The following is a 22,368-nucleotide window of genomic DNA, read 5'->3' on the forward strand; positions in this document are numbered from 1 at the left end:
TAAAGCAAGTGGCTGTGTTCTGCGATTAATTAATGCATGAACACAAGTGCAACTAAAAATATTAAATGTTTTTTTGTAACCTTAATAAATTCAGTTTTGGTAGAGAGGTGATCTTTTTTAACCATAGATAAATAAAACCTAACAACCAGACGACATCTAACATAACAACATGAAAATAAACTAAATAAACGTTTTATACTCATATTAGCCCTTTTCAAGTAACCAATTGACTCATGTTCTTCATAAATTGAAATTACAATAGGCCTACTGATCTACATATTATTCAAAAATCGAAAAAGAAACGCGTAAGAATGAAACGGCAAGGCAGAGGAGAGGCAAAGTTACATGACGCTTGCCTAAGAAAAAACACAGATCAATGACGTAAAATTACGTGAAGATAATAAGTTAATAACCAATAACCTTAATAAATTGTTTTGGTCACAAGCACGTTTTAACGTTCGCATTTTGTCGATTCTACCATTTTCTAGACCTCTGTTCTGTTGACATTGTATTGTTTACGCTTTAATGGTCAGCAATAAAAAACTGAACGGATAAAAGCTTATTGTCCGCTGAAGCTCCATTTGGAATATCGGGCTGATCGGGTTGAGAATGATTCTTTTAGGAGTTTAAAGGTGCTGAATAGGAAAGAGATGGGTCTGTAGCTTGAGGGGTTGTTTGGGTCTTTTCCAGGTTTTAGTAATAATAATAAAAGCAATATTTATATAGCGCCACATCCACAATCAAACTATGCTCCTGAGCGCTGTACATGACAATGGTGATAATTAATACGTACTTTCAGTCATAATGTTCATTGAAATAGAACGCTTTCAAGCGAGCTTTGAATTCATTTAAATTATCAGCTTCCTTCACACAAATAGGCAAACAGTTCCAGCCGATTTCCATATTGTGTCTTACATGAAGGGTTGCACAAGAGCAATTGGTGTTGAGAATGCAACGTTCTGGCAGGTTTATAATGAACAAGCAAAGTGTCCAGATAGTTCGGAGCAAAATAATGGAAAACTTTATAAATTGTTAGACATATTTTGAAGCGATTACGATACAATACTGGAAGCCAATGCAGGGATTTTAGTATACGAGTGATATGCTCAGTTGCTCACGTTTACGTGTTAAAGTAATTAGCCGAGCAGCAGCATTCTGAACTCTTTGAAGACGCAAAATAGTACAATGTGGAATGTTATTTAACAATGAATTTGAATAATCAAGCCTGGATGTCACAAGTGCATGATTTAAAGTTTTACAAGCATCAACATTAATAACTGTCTGATGGAACCAATATTTCTAAGATGAAAAAAGCAAGATTTAACAGTGGAACTGACAAAGTTTTCTAAACACAAATGTTGATTTAATGTTACCGGTACACCAAGCAATTTAATTGAGTTAGAACAAGAAAGATTGATATTACTCAGGGTATAAAGGTCATGTCATTAAACTTTGAAATACACCGTTTCGGAGAAAATACAATAAACTCACATTTAGTAGGCCTAATGTAGTCTAATAACTTTGGCTGTTTTCCAGTAAAAAAAACAAATGGAAACATGGAAATTTAAGAACAATTTTAAACTTTTTGTATAACTCGCTCAAGGATTGAATCTAAGACTACCAAGAGTTAAAGTGAGATACGTCCAGCACAAAATGAGTTGGCTCAGGTAGCCATGGCTGGCCCTACTCGTGGTTAGAACATAACGCTAATGCTTGATATAATCTAACCACAGACAGGCGTCGTAATTGTGGCAATGACTTATTCTTGTTCTTTGTCTCTGCGTGTTATTTAAACACTTTTTTTTTATTCATTTATGCTATTACTCGACTTGGATATGAATCTTAGACCAATGGTAAAAACTATAGATGAAGGCAGCTACCCAGACACCCACTTTATCTGGTCCAGATCTGTTAAAGATCTGGTCAGATCCGTACCCGATGTAGATCTAATGAGATGTAGACTCATTGCATTTGAAAAAACATCGGTTGGTTTGGTTTTGAATCTTCATCCTTGGTCTGACAAGGCTTCGATAGATCCTTGGTCTGACAAGGCTTTGATAGGTCCTTGGTCTGACAAGGCTTTGATAGGTTATTCTTGGCAGTTTCGCATACTTTACTAGGCTTTGAATCAGTGACGCAGGCCCGGTTACCGAGTTTTGTAGAATGAAGTTTCCGATTGCTGAAGTGTTTTTACCTGGAAACTATTTCTTCCACTAGGTGCTGCTGATTTATTCAAATCTTGAAAATATCAGCTAAAAGCTAGGCTTTATGGGCAAATAAAGCTTTCGCCTGGATAAATGTTGTTGCTTTTGTTTGTAGTTTTATTTATATATTTTTTCTCTTCACTCTAAATTTTTTAAAGGTGTTGCGACCGTGCCAAGTTTCTTTTAAGTTAATAACTTACTTCGGTCTCAAGCACGTTATAATGTTTGCATTTTGTCGCTTCTACTTCTTTCTATACTTTTGCTATGTTGACGTGTATGGTTTTCGCTGTGATGGTCAGAAATAAAAACAACTGTAGACTACTCAGTACTCAACTAATACCACATTGTGAAACAAAACTTTAACAATTTGTAGGCCTACTACCAATACTTTGGCACTTCCAATATTACTTTTTTCCAAATCAAAATCGGAATTTTTCTTATTTAAGCATACGTGGGGTGGGATCAGGGTTGTAACTTTGTCAGTTTGGGCCTAAGTATAAATATCCAATAAAAGCTCCTCATTTTTTCTGTAGTCCACATTTTCCCAAGGAAGACTCGTGTAACGCTTGTATTGTCTCACTGGTTCTCCATTACTCATATCTGAAACACGCCTCCGTATGATGAGGAATGCCTTCATAACCTCTGAGGAAATTTCTTTGCCTTATTGGTTTGATTGATTGATTGAATCTTTATCCTCGGACTGGGAAAGCTTCTTGCAGAGCTTAATCCTGGCAGTTTCGCATACTTGTAGAGGCTTTGAATCACTGGCGCAGGCCCGGTCACCGAGATTGACAGAGTGAAGTTTCCGATTGTTGAAGGCTTGTTGTCGGGGAATTATTCCATCCATTAGATGCCGCTGAATGGAGAGCAGCCCTTAACGTGCGTTGCTCAAGCGCGAACCAGCGCCGCTATTGATCTTGAAGCTTCTTCGTTCCAGAAGTGACGCGCTAACCAATTGAGCTATCGGGGCGGATTATTAGTTGGTAGCCTATTATTGTTGAAACTGTTAACGGCAACAAGTGGAGTAGTAGATTCCATCCCTCTCTTGCTCATCTTCTTCGTTATCAAGACCTACTGAAACTTCACGGGCATTGTCACAACTTTCTTGAACAAAAAATTTGGAAATAATTCTTTCCTGTGATCGAGATTTTGCGTGGCTTAAACTGTTATTGTCACTAACACGATTAACCGAAGTTACTTTCTAGGCTATAACTAAACCACCACTATGCTTTGATGCTTTGGTTGAAACAGTCGGAGAACTGAAGCGCTGGAAGTTTTTGATTGTCTCGGCTATTTTTTTCTTTTTTGTTTTTTTCTTATTTTCATTTTTTGTTGCCTTCAACCGCACTGCAGTAGCCTATATAACTACGGTACGGTATGTAAATTTTATTTTGTATGTTATTCGCTCTGAAGATGCTCACTGTCATGGTAGGCCTACGTAGCCTACACGAAACGTCAGTGAAGCATTATATCAACTTGTTTATTGTTGCTTTTACTTTCACTTTCATCCGATTAACGTTGCATTTAGTGCTAGAAACGATAATTATCCTGATGAACACCCAAGCTTTTCAGTACCGGTATTCAACACTAAATAAGCCTAAGGCGGTTATAGCTAGACTTAGCCTACCATAATTTCTTGGGCATAATCCGGGACAAACTCAAAACTATAAATGAAATAACTGGACGAAAGGCCGAAGGCCTGAGCTTGGCAAATTTTTATTTCATATTTATATTTATAAGCTTTAATATTGCATAATAAAATATTCTACTTAGATTGAATAAAATTTTTTATTACTTTATTTAAAGGAAAATACATGTTAATTTAAGCAACACTAGTCACAAATCAGACATTTATAAGAAAAAAAGAAAGAACAAACACTGAGAACAAAGAAATAACACTAACTCACAAATCAAACATTTATAGGGGGATGGATTCAGAAACCATTGGCTTCATCGTTTCATTGAAGTCAATAGAATAATGATGCAATAAACGTCACTTATTATTCCCTAACTAAAGGATTTCTCAAGCTATGCGCGATATTTTACTCAACCTAATAAGCTAAAAAAATTAAGATATTAAAATAAGCTTCGAGTTAAAGCAAAGTTATGCCTTTTGGGACGGAATTATTTCATAATTTTGCATCAGGTTGGAGTTAATTTTGAAAATTTCACTAAAGTAAAATTCCGGGACATTTAGCTAACCGGGACGGAACACCGGGACAGACGTTTAAACCGGGACTGTCCCGGCCAAACCGGGACGTATCATAGGTCTAGTTATAGCCAACATCGAGACCATATTAGGTTTTACCATACAAACGAACCGGTAATATATTTTCTATAACTAATTATCTGGAAAAACCAAATATACGCCATGTTTTAATAAACAAACAAAAACAATTGCTGCTTAAAAATGCTCGCTATGACGCTTGAGCTGAGGTAGTGTGTAGTTTAACAAAAGTAAAGCAGTATTTTTTTTTTATTTGATAATGTGCTTTTATTTTTACGACAGGCAATATAGAACTAGAAGATAAGTCAATGAGTCATATTATAAAAATTTTGAATTTTGATCACATATTCCTGATTGTGATTTATAGTTTCATTGGTTTGCACTCGGAGGGGTTGGGACCTTGGGAGTCAATTTGTCCCCAAAATATTTTGAGAATTTGAAGTCACAGACTTCACTGTCGGAGTGGTCTGGTTAGTTCTTTTGTTTTGGTCTCATTTTGAACCCAATTTTTATATAATAAATACCACTTTCACTCTAAAGTTTTCATTTTTAAAAGCAATGCTTTTGCCATTTTTTTAGTTTTGCTCTTTCTTCCTTAACTTGCAAGAATTGGGTTACTTTTGGGCATTTTTTTGTGGAAATCTGACAAAAATTTATAGCTATCTGGCAACATTGTCTTGGCATTCATTCAAGCGAAGCTCTAATTTTTTCTGGGCCGGGCATACGTATTTCAATTTCAAGGGTAATTTTGAAGACTGAGAGCACGCTTCAGTGGATGTATTATTACATGTCTATGGGTAATGTGTTCAACACAGTGGCGTAGCCAAGGGGGGGGGAGGAGTTGGGGGTTACAACCCCCCCCCTTTTGGCACGCGTGTGACGTCACGATATTGAGAATGATGCTTTCAGTCTAAAAAAAATTGCTTAATTTTAAACAAAATTGCATTCAAAGAGCAAGTTTTGCCAATACCAAACATCTTAGCCAGGAATTAGCAACAAGAAAACATAGAGACTTACCGTAGCTTTATTTCCGAAAAATGCCAAAGAAAACATGATCTTATCCTTTTGCTATGCCACCAGACACCACCATTTTACAGGAATATTCGTAACTACATTTTTGTTGAAAATGCTCTCAGAATGCACCAAATTCAAAGTAATTTTTCAAAATTTTACCCCTCGCCGTTGGGTCGTCAAAACCCCCCCTTTTCAAAATTCCTGGCTACGCTACTGGTTCAACATGAGATTTTCTTGGAATTATTTTGACTAACTGGTATTACAGCATAGGCCAGGTGTTTGGAAGAATCTAATCTGATGATGTAATGGGCTAGGTTAAGTTAGAGCTGTCTGAAATGGTCATGGGCAGGTCACAGCAAGATATCAGGACAATAAATGGACTAACAAATTAACAATTTGAACACCATGTGGGAAAACAAACACAGATGAGAAAAACCAAACGTGAGATGGTGAAATGAGATTAGACATGGAATGGGCAACAACCAACTGGTAGCTTATACAAAAACACACAATCACACACTATTCTAATGGATGGAATAATTACAAGACTTCAGCAATCGGAAACTTCACTCTGTCAATCTCGGTGACCGGGTCTGCGTCAGTGATTCAAAGCCTGTACAAGTATTAGAAACTGCCAGAATTAAGCTCTGCAAGAAGCTTTCCTAGTCCGAGGATAAAGATTCAATCAATCAATTGACTGGTTTGGAAAGAAAAAAGGAAGGTCTTTGCTTAGCAGTGGACTACGACAGGCTGGAAATAATTCTTTTTTTGTTTTGTGTTGATGTTGTTGGTCGATGGAGTGATGAATTTTATCTTGGATCAACAGCATTTACTGCGTTGTATTTAACCTAAGTCTTGTAGTTGTAGGCCTATTCAAAGCTTTTCGCTATATGTCTTCCAGTTTCTTTGGTCAATGTTATACTATTACAGTCAAACTAAGCGATGCTCAAAATGATGCTCAACAATCGCGACAGACTGGCATGTAGCTGAAAATCAACAAATTAAAAAAATTACCTTCAAAATTGTGGAGATTTTTTGCCCCTCCGGAATTAGTTTACTTCAATAAAAGTTTTTGTCTATGCAAATGTGCAAACACTTATCAATGTGTAGAGTCAAAAATTTTCGTAACTCTTAACACAATCTCAGGCTTTTTTAATATCTATACTGCTGTTCAATTATTTGTAATAATAGGTATATATAATTGTTATTTGTGTTGTTTTATTTAAACTCTCTTTAATAATGGGCAACAAAGATGATGAATACGACTACTTATTTAAAAGTAAGTTATATCTGCTAGGGCTCAGTTCTGCTGCCAGTTTTTATTAGCATAAGCAATAAGCATGTAATAAGTATATATCTGTTTAAATAACACAGGCAGTAAAAAAAACCTGACCATAGATTATTATCGATTATATATAAAAAGTTTATTTATCAATCTTATACGGTACCCAATTATAACTAGTGTTGCTGTATTTTTAATATATCTATTATCTATGATATAATAATTTAAATTCATTGTATCAGCATTCCAATGTCATTGGGGTATGTTGACATGTTGACATTTATGTTGACACATCCTACTTTGTTCATTTTATTTACCAACAACTTTGGATATTTTGGTTTTTCATTTGCACTGTACCCAGTTTTTATTAGATGGGACAGCAAAATCTACACAGACAGCAAAAACCCGTTATTTTTTGTATTGATTTAACGTCTGCAGACAGTAAATCAATGTAAAAATGACGGATTTTGCTGTCTGGGTAGTTGGTTCCACTGCATAAATATATAAAAAGCGTTGAACTGCTTGCATTTATGCAGTTTAGCAATAATGCAGTTTTAACATGGCTCAAGGTAATGAGAGTTTTGCACATATTCACATATTTCCTTTCTTCAGTTGTTCTTATTGGAGATTCTGGTGTTGGAAAGAGTAATCTTCTGTCAAGGTTCACAAGAAATGAGTTCAATTTGGAAAGTAAAAGTACAATCGGAGTAGAATTTGCCACTCGGAGCATCCAAGTTGATGCGAAAACAATCAAAGCTCAAATATGGGACACAGCAGGACAAGAAAGATACAGAGCTATTACTGCAGCGTAAGTTTTCATTTTACTTGTGTTTTACAAATTGTTTATCAGCTAATAACTGCATGTGTCTCTTTATAACAGCACTCAAATGCTTCAAATGAATTTATTTCAAATATATTGCACTTTCACAAAGAGACCTGCTCCACGACATTGTGAAGAAAGGGGCGTAGCCGTGAAGAAAGAAAGAGATAGCCGGAAGAACGCCCCTTTCTTCACAATGTCCTCTGCCCTGGCGCCTGCTGGTTTTGTTGGCTCTTTTCTTTCCACAAAGATAAGAGTTAAACTGACTGGTAAAGCGGTGGTCGAATAAATTTGTGGCTAGAATACGATGCGATACTGATGAGCCCAGCCGTGGCAGGCCGGTTTCTGAAAGTCTTCGACCTGGCTATGTTTGTTTGTGCTCTCTCGCCGTGTCAATTATTTGTACCCGTGCGCTGTTGATGCAAATAAAACAGTTTAACACTTCATGGGTGAAACACGTTCTTGCTACAAATTGGCTGCCGAGAAACAAATTGTTGATTGGATGGTCTGAATGGCTAGCATGGAAGCTACACCATTATGGTTAGTGAATCGCAACTGCTCGCTGTACTAGTGAGTGCTCAGCCTTGTTCTGATAGCCGATTAGCCGGGAAGAACGCCCTTTTTCTTCACTAAAGAACTAGTGTCACAAAAGTTTTGCCAAGCATTTCTCTTTGATTGATTGGTTGAATCTTTATCCTCGGACTAGGAAAGCTTCTTTGAGAGCTTAATAGGCAGTTTCACATACTTGTAGACTGTAGAGGCTTTTGATGCAGGGCCGGTATTCGAGATTGACTAAAGTTTCTGATTGTTGAAGTGTTGTTGCTGAGGAATTATTTCATCTGTCAGCTGCCGCTGAATGGAAAGCAGTCCTTAATGAGCGTTGATGAAGCGCACATCCTGCAAATTGAACCAGCGCTTCTTGATTTGGTAGCTTCTTTGGTCACGAAGTCACGCTCTAACCAACTGAGCTATCTGAGTGGACTTTTGTATTTTTGAAGAAAAATTTTGTTGTAGTTTTGTTGTGTTTTAGTTTGTTTTTTGAAGAAAGACTTTGTTGTAGTTATGTATCATTCCACGTGATGTTTCTTAGAATGGCGCTCTGGCAGTAGCCTCCTTTGCTTATCCTGCCCATTGTATGATAAACTTGATTCACCATCTGTTGATTAAAAAGTTATTTATAAAACCTTACCGTACTCTTCAAACTAACAATTTGCAAGTCTTTTAGGCACTATTTGTTTCCAGATTGTTTTCCTGGTTGGGGGTTAGTAGTTGTTGTGTAGTGTTATGCACTAACGTATTCACTTTGGGGAAGTTTTTTTTATTATGTTTATATTTATATTTTTTCTGTTATTCCAGGTATTATCGTGGTGCAGTTGGGGCTTTATTAGTGTACGATATTGCCAAGCACTTAACGTACGAAAATGTAGAAAGATGGTTGAAAGAACTTAGAGACCATGCTGACAATAACATTGTTATCATGTTGGTTGGGAACAAAAGCGATTTGAGACATCTACGAGCAGTACCCACAGATGAAGCCAAAGCATTTTCAGGTTTCTTTTGATTACTAAATACCTTTCAATGAATTGTTGATGAGATTTTCTTTATTATTTTGAACCAATCTTGTCCCTGGATTCTGAAGAATGAGATAAAAGAGTGAGGTTTGAGTCTTGTGCAATCTTCACTCAAGGTAAAATCTCAGTTTCGTGTCAAAGCCTGATTCACATTTTAAAGTTTACGTCAAACAAGAACATCATCGTAATAGAATTATAATGCCAATTGGCATTTCATGTTAATTAATGTTGTTACTTTTAGCTGTGTACGTTATGATATATATTGTTTTCTTTTTGTAATATTTGTTTAGTATTTTATTTATATTTTAATCAGGTTTATAATACGGTAACAAATGTACTGATGTGTTGCTTGTTAGTGAATTAAAGTATTGACAAATTAGCTTTTTTGATACGTTCATTGAGTGAATACTGCATAGTGCTTTTCTTCACAGTTTATTGATGATAATTGACTATGTTATTGTTTGTAATAACTGACAACCGTCATACTTGTTAATTATATTTCAGAGAAGAATGGGCTTTCCTTCATTGAAACATCTGCTCTTGACTCCACAAATGTAGAAGATGCCTTTCATAATATATTAACAGGTGACTCTACAGAATAACATCAGAACTTCAACTGTGGTGTCAAACATTCTAGTTGCATCCTCATCATTGCGAGCATGTGTTCTTAATTGAAAACAATGTTTTGCTGTTGTTTGTTGACGATGCAGCATAAACAGACATTCATATTCAATTATTCATAGTGCATACATTCAATGTTGTTGTATCGAAAACCATGTATTATCCTTAAGCAGTTTGACTTAAAAGATACTCTATTTGTTGTAAGATGTCGATCTTAAATCTGGTAAGGCCTTCCACATTTACTGTATCAGCAGCAAGGTGATGCCTTCCCATACGACAACCGAAGTTGCCTGTCTTGAACATTTGCCATAAAGGGCGCATGTCTAGGGTCGGCATCACTCTGTACAGGATAAAGTTGTATATAGCTCTGTGAGCTACAATATTGCTATCTCAATTTGTTGTCCTTCGCTTCATTGCCAGAATCAATTACCAGGACTCCACAGCTAGAAAGTTGTGATCTTTATTGCTTCAAGATAAAGATCGCTGCTCATAGCTTGTTCTTGGTTAAACTAATGAGGTAGACTTACATCCTAATCCACAAGGTTGGCGTTTTCAATTAGAGGTGTGGTTGGCGTTTTTATGACAACTTTGTGATGATCTCATCACAATAGCCTTGACCAAGATGAACTGAAGTTTTCATTGAATACAATATAGTCTGGCTTAGCGTCAATGAGGCAATTTCATTTTCTACCATTGAGTTTCTCTTCACTCTGCAATCTGCATCAGCCTTGCACATACAGGCTTGCACATCGAGTTAATGATTATCTGAAGCAACGTGCAAGGGCCTGGCATCCCCATGCCAATGCTGTCTTCCATACAAAAGCAATAAAACTGTTTTGTCACTTCATTCTTATTATGGTCGTGTGTGAATTCGGCAAATGCAAACTGCTAACAATATTTTGCCTCTTAATTCGATCCACTTGGCCAATGGCCATAGTGGTGGACTTATATCCAGGGTCGTTCGGAGGATAATTTGGGTCCAACACCAATAACATCCTCAGGCCAAAATCCGTAAGAAGAATTCACAGTTCACTATATCTCAAAAATACTCGGTGGTTTCTTGAAGTTCCCGAGGCCTCTTAGAAAAATTACAGGGCCTTATAGTCATCTTGGGTTCCATAGCACCCCCTGGACCCACTTGTCAACGCCACTAGCCAAATCTATTTTAAGCAATGTTTTTGCTGCGTTTATCAATGAAAAGTTGAGGCTTCTATAAGATTTGATGAGGTTTTTTTGCACCGTCTCACTTTGTAGGATGCACAATTAAGAGGTTTCCTCATTGAGTGTTTCAGTAATTCTGCTTTCCAGGTTTGATAGGTGAATACCATTCTTGTAAAGAACTACGTTTGACTATCTCTGTGAATGCTGTAATATTATCAAACAGCCCATGTTTACGCCATCGTGGATTTTTGTAAACATCGTTTCATACATTTGTATTTTTGACCAAATTTTGTTTTCGAAGTTTCCAACATGAAGTGTTTATTCTAAAGTTCTGTTAATGTATTCATGAGCTTGTGCGAGTTACATTGTTGTTGAGACGTAATTGCGTATTCGCTATATTTGTTACACTTCTCTCTGTTCCAGCTATTGTACTTCATGAATAAACTTCCATTCTGTGTAGATAATATTCCATATTGTTTTTAGTTGCTCGAATTCTCGTGTAGTAAGTTCCTAGTTACAACAAGGAACGGACACAATGAAAGCCTTGAAGGTGTTTTAGTATTTGCGGTCTGACAGATCTGTGGCTTTGTGAGCATGACGTCATGTTAGTGTGCTCTGCGGTGTCTATTACTTTGGTCAATCATTTACTGTTCCGTCTCTGCTGGCAGATACAATCCAAGGCTTATTATTATCAAACGGGATATTGTTTCTAAATGTACAAATGCTTTTGATATTGAGTCATCTTTCCTTTCGATGTGCCATAGAACATTCTCCTTTTTGTTTGACCACGCCTATAAGCCAGCTGACGTCACTTCACTGCATATAAAACGTTGATAAATTTAATTCAGCCTCTCCACTCTTGTTAGACCGTCCCTATTTCTTATGTCATCATGAATTACAGTTGCCTCATTGCGGAATGGTCAGGCATGGAATTGTTTTTCTTTTGCAAACAAATGCAACTGGACTAACCCGCTTGCAGTTGTTTACATATTGTTAAAAATGTCTCATTATCACGACGTTTCAACGTTTGTTGTCAGTTCTTAAAGTCCGTCAATTAGATCAAAATGGTTGTGAAGATGCTAAAAATTTAATGAGGCTGTTCACCAGGCATTTAGTTAAATAAAATGATATTTGTTTTACTGGTGCAAACTAAGCTGAACTATCACACGATGTGTATACATAAAGTGATAATCTACTTTTATTCCGACGTTTCGCCAATCAGACTCGACAGACTTATTTTGGGGCTAGATCAGATTGTAAATTCTGCATCTGCCCGATACACGCATTGAAACAACGTTATGTGATGTCAGAACACACGTTCTTTCCGAGCAATTTGTTTTCACATTCCAGCCAGCAAACTCCGTCATTTTAACATTGATTCAACTTCTGAAAGCGTTGAATCAATGTTGAAATGATGGATTTTGCTGCTGGGATCTTACTTGTTAGTTGGCTGAGTTCAAGTTATTTATTTTTCACAAAGAAAAGTTTCTCTGAAGGTTTGTCTTGTAATAACTTTGCTTACTTTAGCAACGTTGAGCCATTCCATCATGTCCGCTGGTTTTGTTTTAAATATCGCTAACGAATGACCTAGCAAGCGCTTTGTTCGCTTGGGACGGGAGTGGTGGATTAAATTAATTAAGTCTCATGAGCAATAGCTGCTATAGAAGAGGGAAAGACATAACAAGTTTTGTTTGGTGTAATTGTTCTTGTTGTTTCGTCTGTAGCGTTGCGTGTTTGTCGTCTATAAAAACGTGTATTATACAACTTTGGTAGAGAGGTGACTGTCTTCAATCATAGCCAGATAAAACCAAGCAACCACACGGCATTTAACATAGTATATTAAACTGAACATAAACTACGAACGTTTTCGGCCATACTCAAGTTAACCCTTTTCAAGTAACGAAAAACAACTGGTTTTTACATTTACTTTGAAAATAAATAACTGATCTACACAATGAATTCAAAAACGTGTATATGAAAGAAAGCTGAGACAATATGTTCTCTTCACCCACAGTGGTGCAACATGTAAACCAACCCTTCGTGATCTAGTTTCCTATCCAAGCCTGCGGTTGTTTTTGTGTATTTATGACGTTGCAATAGGTTGCGCAATTAAACGTTTCGCCATCATTATTGAAGAAAACATGACATCATTTGCCATGTAAGGCTTGTTCGGATGATTTTCTTGCTCACGAATCGTGTTGAAACTGCAGGGTAGGCAGCAACGAAGCGGGGCAGCTTTGTTCTGTCCTCTTATAATCTTGCTTCGTTGGTGGATTGTTTTTTTTTCTTGGAGAACAGATTGTTCACAAAAAGATTATTCCGCTTTGTACTCCCACCATTATTTTGCACTAACACAACAACGCGCGATGGTCTCGCCGGTGCGCCACTACTCCTGCTATGGTTGACGCAAGTCATTGTTTTTCGTGCGTGCTTTTTTCCTTCTTTGGGCAAATGTTGATTCGTACACCCCACCAGAACAGAGAAAGGGGGGGGGGGGGGGGAGTTACCCAGCTATGCAACAATATAATCCTCTGGACCAAGCTTCAGAGCAAGGCAAATTATAGTCGAGTTTACCGCAAGATACGTACGAACCTGCCTTGCAACTTGCTCTCGTGATGACGTCATTATCCACGCCTGGTCTGCTTTGCGACCGTATACTTCCACTGTGATGTCACAGCGCACTCACATCGCCTTACAATGTGGTGCCCTCCTGGCAGAAGACACGAGGTATTGGAATACAACAGTGCTGAGATCCATAACCAATCACCTGCTCATTTTTCTCAAAGTTTCCCAACAATACATTCGGCAACATTTCACAGTCGACTTCTTTCCACAGTCGACTTCTTTCCACGGCCGACTGCCGGCATGCTTGGCTGGCACTAGAAGGTCATGGTTTGTGTCTTTAGCGGTGGTCGGCCATCATACGTCATTATTAGCATGGCGGCGGCAATTCTATAATGAACTTTAAGGTTTGTGACGTAATGATAGCCGCTCGAGGCCTGGAGCATATTGCGGGATGACGGCAAGGTCGAATGGTCGACCGAAACATTCATTTGGTTAGATGACGCTACTATTTGTACTGCATCGATACATAAATGTTTGGTTGGTTGAAACTCGACGAATTGTCGTTTTCCCAGGCTGATGAGGCTTTCCCAGGCTGATGAGGCTTTTCCAGGCTGATGAGGCTTCCCAGGGTGATGAGGCTTTCCCAGGCTGATGAGGCTTCCCAGGGTGATGAGGCTTTCCCAGGCTGATGAGACTTTTCCAGGCTGATGACAGCTCAACACAACAATATTCCGTTTTGATACAAAATTCTTTTCCATAAACGAAAAATTCGCTTTGAATTGTTCTGCGCATTTAGTTCAGCATAATCATTTAGTGATAAATGAGTTAAGTTTTCAGGCTTTAAAAAACAACGTTTGCACAAGCTATTCTATGTTGTCTGGTAATTAAAGCTATATATATCAACTAACGCTGTACGTAACCGTTCTTGCGTACCAGTGTGATCGCTTGCACATAATATATTAATGTATTTGCAGAAATCTATCGAATAGTTTCACAAAAACAAATCAACGACGCCCCAAGTGAGGACGAGCCCAGGGGAGGAAGAACAGTGGACATTGTGATCCCTCCAACTACCAACCCAGCCACCAAACAGCAACCATGCTGCAAGAACTTGTAGATCCAATTTCTAATCTCTTCTGCGACATTTTAATAGGTTGATATTTTGCTTAAAAACACGTTGAGTTCACGTGAAACGACAGAACTTTTCTCAACATTATACAAGCATTCAGTCATGTGTGCCCATCTCATATTTGTCCTAAATTGATCAACTTTTGAGCGAATACGAAGATTTGTACGCAATGTCTAATTGTCTATCGCTACCGACATCACCTATACGTGTGTATGTTTTCCTATTGTATCTCACCAATATACATCGAGCTACGAAACGACACTGTTTTGACTACCCCCCACCACTTAGCCACCCACGAACATTTATGATTTAATAATTAATCGATCCTTGGTTGCTAGGCCAACCTCCTTTCCAGGCAACAATGCAAAGGTTATTTTTATTTCATTTTTGTAACTTAGAAAATTTTTATCACCGATTGTTTCGTGATGCATAGACAGTAGACACCCAAATGCCGAATCAAAACTTTTCACTTTGCAAGCTTACCTTGCTTATCGCAAACCATTATTCGGTGGGTTACATTGCTTGTGATGCTTTTTTTAGGGAGGAGAGGCATGGAACGGGGGTTGCCAATAAAGGAAATCATGTTTTGTCCATGTCCTTGGATGTTTCAGTCTGATCCACTAAATCAGTCCTTTTTATATTTTTAATTACGTCTACAGACGTTGAATCAACGCCCAAAGCTACAATACTGTTACGTTGAAATGACACAACGTCGAAGCACCCCCCCCCCCCCAGTTCCTTGAGCCACAGTGTTGTGTCGTCGCATGGTTTCATCTTCAAAATGGCATTGTCATGTGACGTTGTGCTTTATTATTACACAGTGTTACAGTCAAATAACGTTAATCAATGTCACTTCGATCCTTGCAAGCTGATTGTTTTTCGATGTTATACAAATGTTCAGTATGTGAAAAGAGCAAGCCATCTTCCTTCACACAGGTTTGTGCGTTGAACGCTTGACGCATCTCATTATCTTGGTTCAAGTGTTCGGCTTTCAATGTTAGTTCCAAGTAGCAGATATTTCCTGTTTACTTAGCGCTGACCGTATCTTGCAGCGACCCAGTATAGCAAAATTGGTCTTTTTCACATTGATTCAACGTTTTCAGACGTTAAATCAAAGTAAAAATACTATTTTTCTAACCGGTGATCGACGGCATTTCAAGGCAAACTTCACAATCTTGATCATTCCAATGGAACACATGAACAGCCACCGTTCATGGTCGAATGCGTGTCCCAAAGTTGTATACTCATTACCCAACCGGCCAAAAAAATCAACCTTTTTTTCGTTGGTTCAACGTCCTAAGACATTGCATCAACGTAAAATCAAGGTCCTATTTCCTGGATGAGACATGTTCCTCTTTTTTCGGTGATTGTTCAACAGCCAACTTTCAAGCCATAATCACAATGGCATTTACTTTTAAGCCAACACTCTACAAGTCTACATCACGTTTCATAAAGTCCATGGCATTAACTACTAAACGAGAAATTAAACTTGCCTTTGGAGTGGTTGGTACCGGTTAACGTTTCCACTCTTATTTTGGTGGTTTATCAACCATCTTATAAACCATAAATTTTGTAAATTGACACCTATGTACAGTACACTTGTGTTATTTAATCAAAGTTAAAACGTTTCTAAAATGAATCCATAGTATGTTAATAAGTAAATAAAACTAGTCAGGTTCGTCCATGTTAAAGCAGCAAAATACACTAAACACAAATAAACTGCTTATTTTATCAATGTCAATACTTGCAAGTTATTGCCTGTCAACGATGAAACACCAGAAGCAGGCTGTTCGTTTGTGACTTTTTGCTGGCAAAGCTGACTGACATCTTCTCCCAGTTGATTATATTTTGGAAGATATATACGTCACGTATGTACTCGTATACCACGACGTCATAGAAGAAGCCCGTATGAAGAGAGCCAGCAGCTGAAAGTGGCGAGTTTTGGGGTAAAGCAGACCCATTGACAAATGTGGCCCAATCTCAAATTTGACTTTTCAATGGGATGACTTCCTGCTGTGGCCCTCTGCCAGTCACCCCCTCCCCCCGACTGGGTGAGGACCCATCTGGATATTGATTTTTCTTCCAATGCTTGTGATAATCCAATCTTCTTGTCTATTGTGCTTTGAGCGTAATTGTTACAACAACAATCGATAACTTGTGTGGATTTTGTTTGTGTCTAGTAAATTGCCCCCCAACCTTTACATGACGTTGTAATGACTGAAAGCCTCTTACTTGGTGAGATAATAATCCCATCACGTTTACGTCGTTTGAATGTAATTTGTCAAGCGACAAAGGTTGGTTGAATCGCGCTGTTTAATACGTTTTGTTTTTTGAGTAGTTTGTAGAATTTATATTTGCCGGTGTTCCCCAGGGTATATTGTATCCTGAGATCGTCACTTAACGTCACAGAGCCTCGATTTGTCATCAGTATCTCGAATGTTGCAGCCACAATGCGAATTTGTCAGTTTGATTATGACGTATGAAAATATCAATAGATTCACATCGACTGGTGACTCAGCTTAAATTATGTCCAACCAATCAACTGCTGAGTCAGCTTTGTCACCGCTTGTTGGCTTGCATGTGGCTGGCTTCAAAAAAGGATTTATTGTTTTAAAGCCAGCAGACGTTAAATCAATGTAAAATATACCGACTTTTTCTCATTGTGTCACTTTCCACACCACACCTGTTATTAAACCCGGAGCTTCTCAATCTGCAGGTCTTGACTTGGAATCGCTGATCGTTATTTCAGGTCACAGCTGAAAGTTAACACATGCCTACAGTAGATAATTTACATTGCACATCCCAGACAGCAGTATGCAGACGTTCAATGTAAAAATGACGAATTTTGCTGTCTGAGTACGAACCATCAAGAAGTTGCATAAAGATTGGACGACAACATATTTTTTGTGCTATATTGATACGGCATCTCAAAACATTTGTATTATGTAACCAGCAGTGGCGGCTCGTCCATAGAAACTGCAAAACTGCAGCACCCCCTGCACATTTCAGTATTTTATTTTTTTTTATTAATTTTACGTTTTTTCTCGTGTTCTCTATAGATCCTACCGACTAGAAGTTTCATAATTTCTGGGTTTTAAAAAATATGATGATTTTTTAAGTTTTGTATTTGGCAGCTCTGAACTGCAAGCCCTGCAGTTGCGATCTTATAAAAGAAGAACAAAGAGAAATTGTGACGTCATATTTTGGCTTAGGTTGCTTCAAATCCCACAATTTCGAACTGCAAATTTTGCAGTTGCTGGTCACGTGGTCAGGCTAGCTACTGTTGCAAATACTGTTGTTTTCAAGCACGATATTAGATGGCTGCGACTGATGCTGTTACATGGTTAGACTAATGTGCTTTGCTTTCTCCACAAAAAGATAAAGCTTAGACTAGGTTTTCATTAGTGTTGTTAAATTAAATTTAAGAAAAGCTCTATCAATAAATTTTTGTGGTTACCAAACCTGGTTGATTTTTTATAAATTAAATGTAACCTAGGTTCATTGTTAACTTACGATAATAAGTTAAGGCCAAAGGTCACATGCTAAAACAGCCTATTTAAACTTGATGAACATCAGGAAATTAATTGCTCAAATAGCCTCAGAATTCATGAAATACCACTAAAATAAGGTAAAATCTATGGGGGTCATGTCCCTAGACCCCTTGGCATCGCGCCTTTGGCGCTCGCTCTTTCACGTACAGGCTACCTCCGGTTGCAGCACCCCCTGCTATAAATACCACGAGCCGCCACTGGTAACCAGTGTGTACCGGTTGATAGCTGCAACGTCTTGGCGACGTAAGTTGATGTAAAATCAACGTTAACTTCACTCTTCAACTGATCAACTTTTTATGTTCAATTAATTTAGAAATCTGTTACAAAGGTTTTACCTTGAGATGTCCCTTTCACAAATGCGCTGTGAGTGTTTGCAATATTAATAGAGTTCTTCTAATTGCCTTAACCACTATTGTGACGTCACTGTTTGTAAGCTCTCGCATCTTCGAATCGGGCGCGCCCTTCAAATACATCACAATGACACCGTGGTAGTGGAAGTTCATGGTTTGATCAGGTTAGGTTGAGAAGAGGAGCCGTGGAAGATTGTGATCGGCAGTGAGAGGTGAATTCAATCAAAACCGATCTATGTCGTCGTCTAAGTAAATCACTTGTTTTCGCATCGATGCAACGTCTGTGAACGTTAGACTAATGACAAACTAAATTTTATGTTCAAAATAAATGTATGACGAAGTCCAATTTGAAATTCTTGTGTTGCAGATCGCGATTTCGGGTATTGTATCCAAGTAATTTTACTCTGTTATTTGAAGAATTGCCTAGAAATTTGGTGGTGTGCCAAAGTACTGTATTTCTAACTGAATGCTTGCACAGGACAGAGTTGTCAGACAGCTTTTGAGAAAAAGAGCCAAACAATGTCGAAAAAAGGGCCAAACTGGGTAAAAAAGAGCGAAATTGTTCAATAATGTTAATAACGTTGCTAATAAAACATAATAACGTTAATAACGTTACAACATTGCAACAACACAGTCTACATTCTACAAGAACAATTCCAAATCTTTATCTTCTACAGTGTTTCCACTCGAATCTTTGGCATTGGCATAAACATTGTCTAAAAAATCGTAATTACACTTTTCAGTCTCAATTTCCGAAAGACATTTATGTAAATAGCTAGTTTGATAGTATGTGCCAACTGCTTTCAAAAAGAGCCAAATATTGAAAACAAAGAGCCAAGGGGCCAAACAATTTTTTTGGGGGCCAACTACCTCTAAAAAGAGCCAAATTTCACAAATTTGGCCCCAAAAGGGCCAATCTGGCAAGCCTGCACAGGATATGCAAGGAGTTGTTTTCCAGAGGTTATCAGTTAAATTTGACATTCATCTTCATTAACGAATTACTCTTGAAGCAGGTAGGTTACCCGTCCAGACAGGAAATCAGTTGCTTTTTGGACGTCGACAGACGTTAAATCAATGTAAAAAATGATTAATATGAAAGGGTAGCCGTAACCAATGTAGAAGCAACAATGCGAAACTGAGCCAATGTCGACACAACACCCACTCCCTTCCTTGATCAGTTTTGATGCCCTTTCTTATTGTTTCCACGTAGACCAAACTTGCGTGGAAAGGGTGTTCCTCGTCACGGTTTGCTGATCTTGAGAAACGAACACGTGCCAGCGTATGACGTCAATTTACTTTTTCAGTTTATTTCTCCGCTCGAGCGATAAGTTTTATCCTGTGTAACCATGGTACAACGGTCCAAGAGTTACCCTGCTGCTGCAGCGTAGCAGTCTAGAAGTGGTAGGCACTTTAACATGCAGATATCCAATCCAGCACGAACAAATCAGAAGCTACGCTGTTCATGACGTCATCAAGGTTGCGTTGAGAAAGAACAAAGGAAAAACGCAAATTCTAGCTAAATTAAGTCATCGCTTTGCCATCGGTTGGCTTGGCGCATTGGGTTAGGGCGGTGGTAATCATTTCATTGACGTGGGTTTGATTCTCACCACTGCTATAGCTCTTTTTTCTTCTGTAATTACCGAACAAAGTTCAAAGTAATAATCAAGTCTCTGGCTGAATGCTGGAATGGTCACAATTGGACAGATAAAGTAACATCTGGTTGGTTCGTGGTGGATTGGATATCTGCATGTTAAAGTGCCTACCCAGGGTTGCCAGATACTCAAGCTATAGTAAGGCCAAATCCATTATAAAATAAGGCCAAAAAAAGGCCAAATTTTTTATTTACTTCTAAGGCTAAATAAACGCTAACAACTTAATTGAAATAATTTTTTGAAAATGCCATTTTACGATCAAATATGACAGATAATAATTTAGCACTGTCAGAGCATAATGACCGGTTTGTTTGCGTAATTTGATTATTGAAAAATTACTGTAGTAGCAGATAAACTAGAAACCATTATTACTTCAATTCATGAACAGTGCTATTCGGAACATCTATCTAAGCAATAAGCATGAATTTGTCTTATTGAGTATATGTACCAGGAATGTCTACAACTACAGGATTGGAAACTATTTTCAGTTCTATACATGAATACAGAAGAATTATTAAACTAAAAACACTGTTTGTATCAACTAAAGAATGTATAAAATTCAATGTCGCAATAACAATATAAAATATAGCCTTCACTCTCATCAAAACTTATTTGATGTATAGAAGTTTAAAACCACGAATCTAAAAATCAAACATAAACGAATGCAAAGATTCCCTGTCGTTCTGTAGCAAACCGGATCAGAAGAAAACGTGGAGTGTTCAACAATCAGTGAAATGTGTTGTCGTAGGCTTTTTATAATAAACTTATTCACAGACCAACCCAGTACGAAATCAATACGTTTAAGATGTCATAAGAACTAAAACTAATACTCGGTTTTGAAATTATTTAGCAGCAAACAAAATATGACAAGATTGCACAAATGGAATGCAAACACATCACATTAACAAACAAGGCAAGTGTATACTTTACGGTTTACGGCAGGTGCAACTTAATAGAACCGCCCTGTCCACCGCTAACACATTCTCTACTCTCTACCTATGTCTCTACTCCCTAATTAAAATTAAAACGAATATAGGTCAGGCTCTAAGTGATGATAAGTGATACTTTTATATTACAATTGAAATTGAATTTCCTTAAAGCAATACTTTCTAAACCCGTCAAAACTTGCAGCCATAAAAAGGGCCAAATAAGGCCAGATTTTCTGGCCTTATTTGCATCAATTTTTTTAGGCCAACTGCAATTTAAAAAGGCCAGTTTTCTGGAATTTGGCCTAAAAAAAGGCCATCTGGCAACCCTGTGCCTACCTCTAGAAGTGACGCCAGAACAAAAATGACCAGAGCTGCCCGGCGCTTCCGAAAGCGATACAAAAACAAAAATTTTACAACTGAGTTTAATTGAGTAGTTGCTCTCAAACTAATGCATACCTTTTCCTTTAAAATTAATCAATGCTTAAAATTGTTAATGTAACTTTTTAAGCAGTAGAAATTTCAATTATTTTTATAAAAAAAAATTAATTACATTTGGCAACCCTGGTAACTTTTGGACTGCAGTCACTCCTGAACCGTTACACCGGAAAAGCCGACAAGCAATATAATAGCCCTGGGTGGGGTGAGTTGACCCGGGTGTGTGTTTGTAATCTGTAGGTCGTTGCAGCAGCTGGGTTGTTTTGATCATTAGACGCTTTAAACAGAGCAATTTCCTTATGAACCAGCTGACTGCAGTCATTGTGACTTTTCTAGCACTCAGCCAGAGAGCTGATTCTTGTTTTAAAATTTGGTAACAAAAGAAAAAAAAAGTAATGACAGGGGTAAACTTAAGAATCGAACCTACGCCATCGAAATACTACTTTCTGTACCCTCAAACCGTTGGGCCACGCTGCCGACGGCGAAACCAGGGATGGGCGAAACGTTTACTTAATTTACTTTCTAACGTGCATGAGTTACATGACTGCAATCAGCTGATTTCAATCTTGCTTTCTGATTGGTTAATAAACCTCATCTGCTGCTGTGACCTGCATATTACAAATACGCGAGGCAGGGTAGGTTGGGCTAGTTTGGCGGCATAGTATTGGGCGGGGTCGTGCGCTCGAACACAATTCTTAGCATGACTTGCTTGAAGATCCTACAAGAATAAACACGTTCTCTGGTGTCACGTGTAAGCTGCTCCGACGCCTGCTAAAGTAAATCCATTGATACAAAACTTCAAATATCTCTTTAAAATGCGAATAACTTTCAACCGGTTAAAAAAACAGCGGTGAGAG

At 37.9% G+C, this 22,368-nt stretch overlaps 1 protein-coding gene across 1 annotated transcript; it reads left to right on the forward strand.

Moving 5' to 3' along the window:
• The first annotated feature begins 6,609 nt into the window (after positions 1–6,609).
• On the forward strand, positions 6,610–17,303 carry LOC145771575 (ras-related protein Rab-11B-like). The gene is made up of 5 exons (XM_082583281.1): positions 6,610–6,724; positions 7,340–7,535; positions 8,904–9,097; positions 9,623–9,703; positions 14,440–17,303. The coding sequence occupies exons 1-5, from the start codon at positions 6,685–6,687 to the stop codon at positions 14,580–14,582; spliced, it is 654 nt and encodes a 217-aa protein (XP_082439407.1). The 5' UTR covers positions 6,610–6,684; the 3' UTR covers positions 14,583–17,303.
• Positions 17,304–22,368: the final 5,065 nt, after the last annotated feature.

Source organism: Aplidium turbinatum, chromosome 6 (assembly GCF_918807975.1).
Source record: "Aplidium turbinatum chromosome 6, kaAplTurb1.1, whole genome shotgun sequence".
Classification (NCBI taxonomy): domain Eukaryota; kingdom Metazoa; phylum Chordata; class Ascidiacea; order Aplousobranchia; family Polyclinidae; genus Aplidium; species Aplidium turbinatum.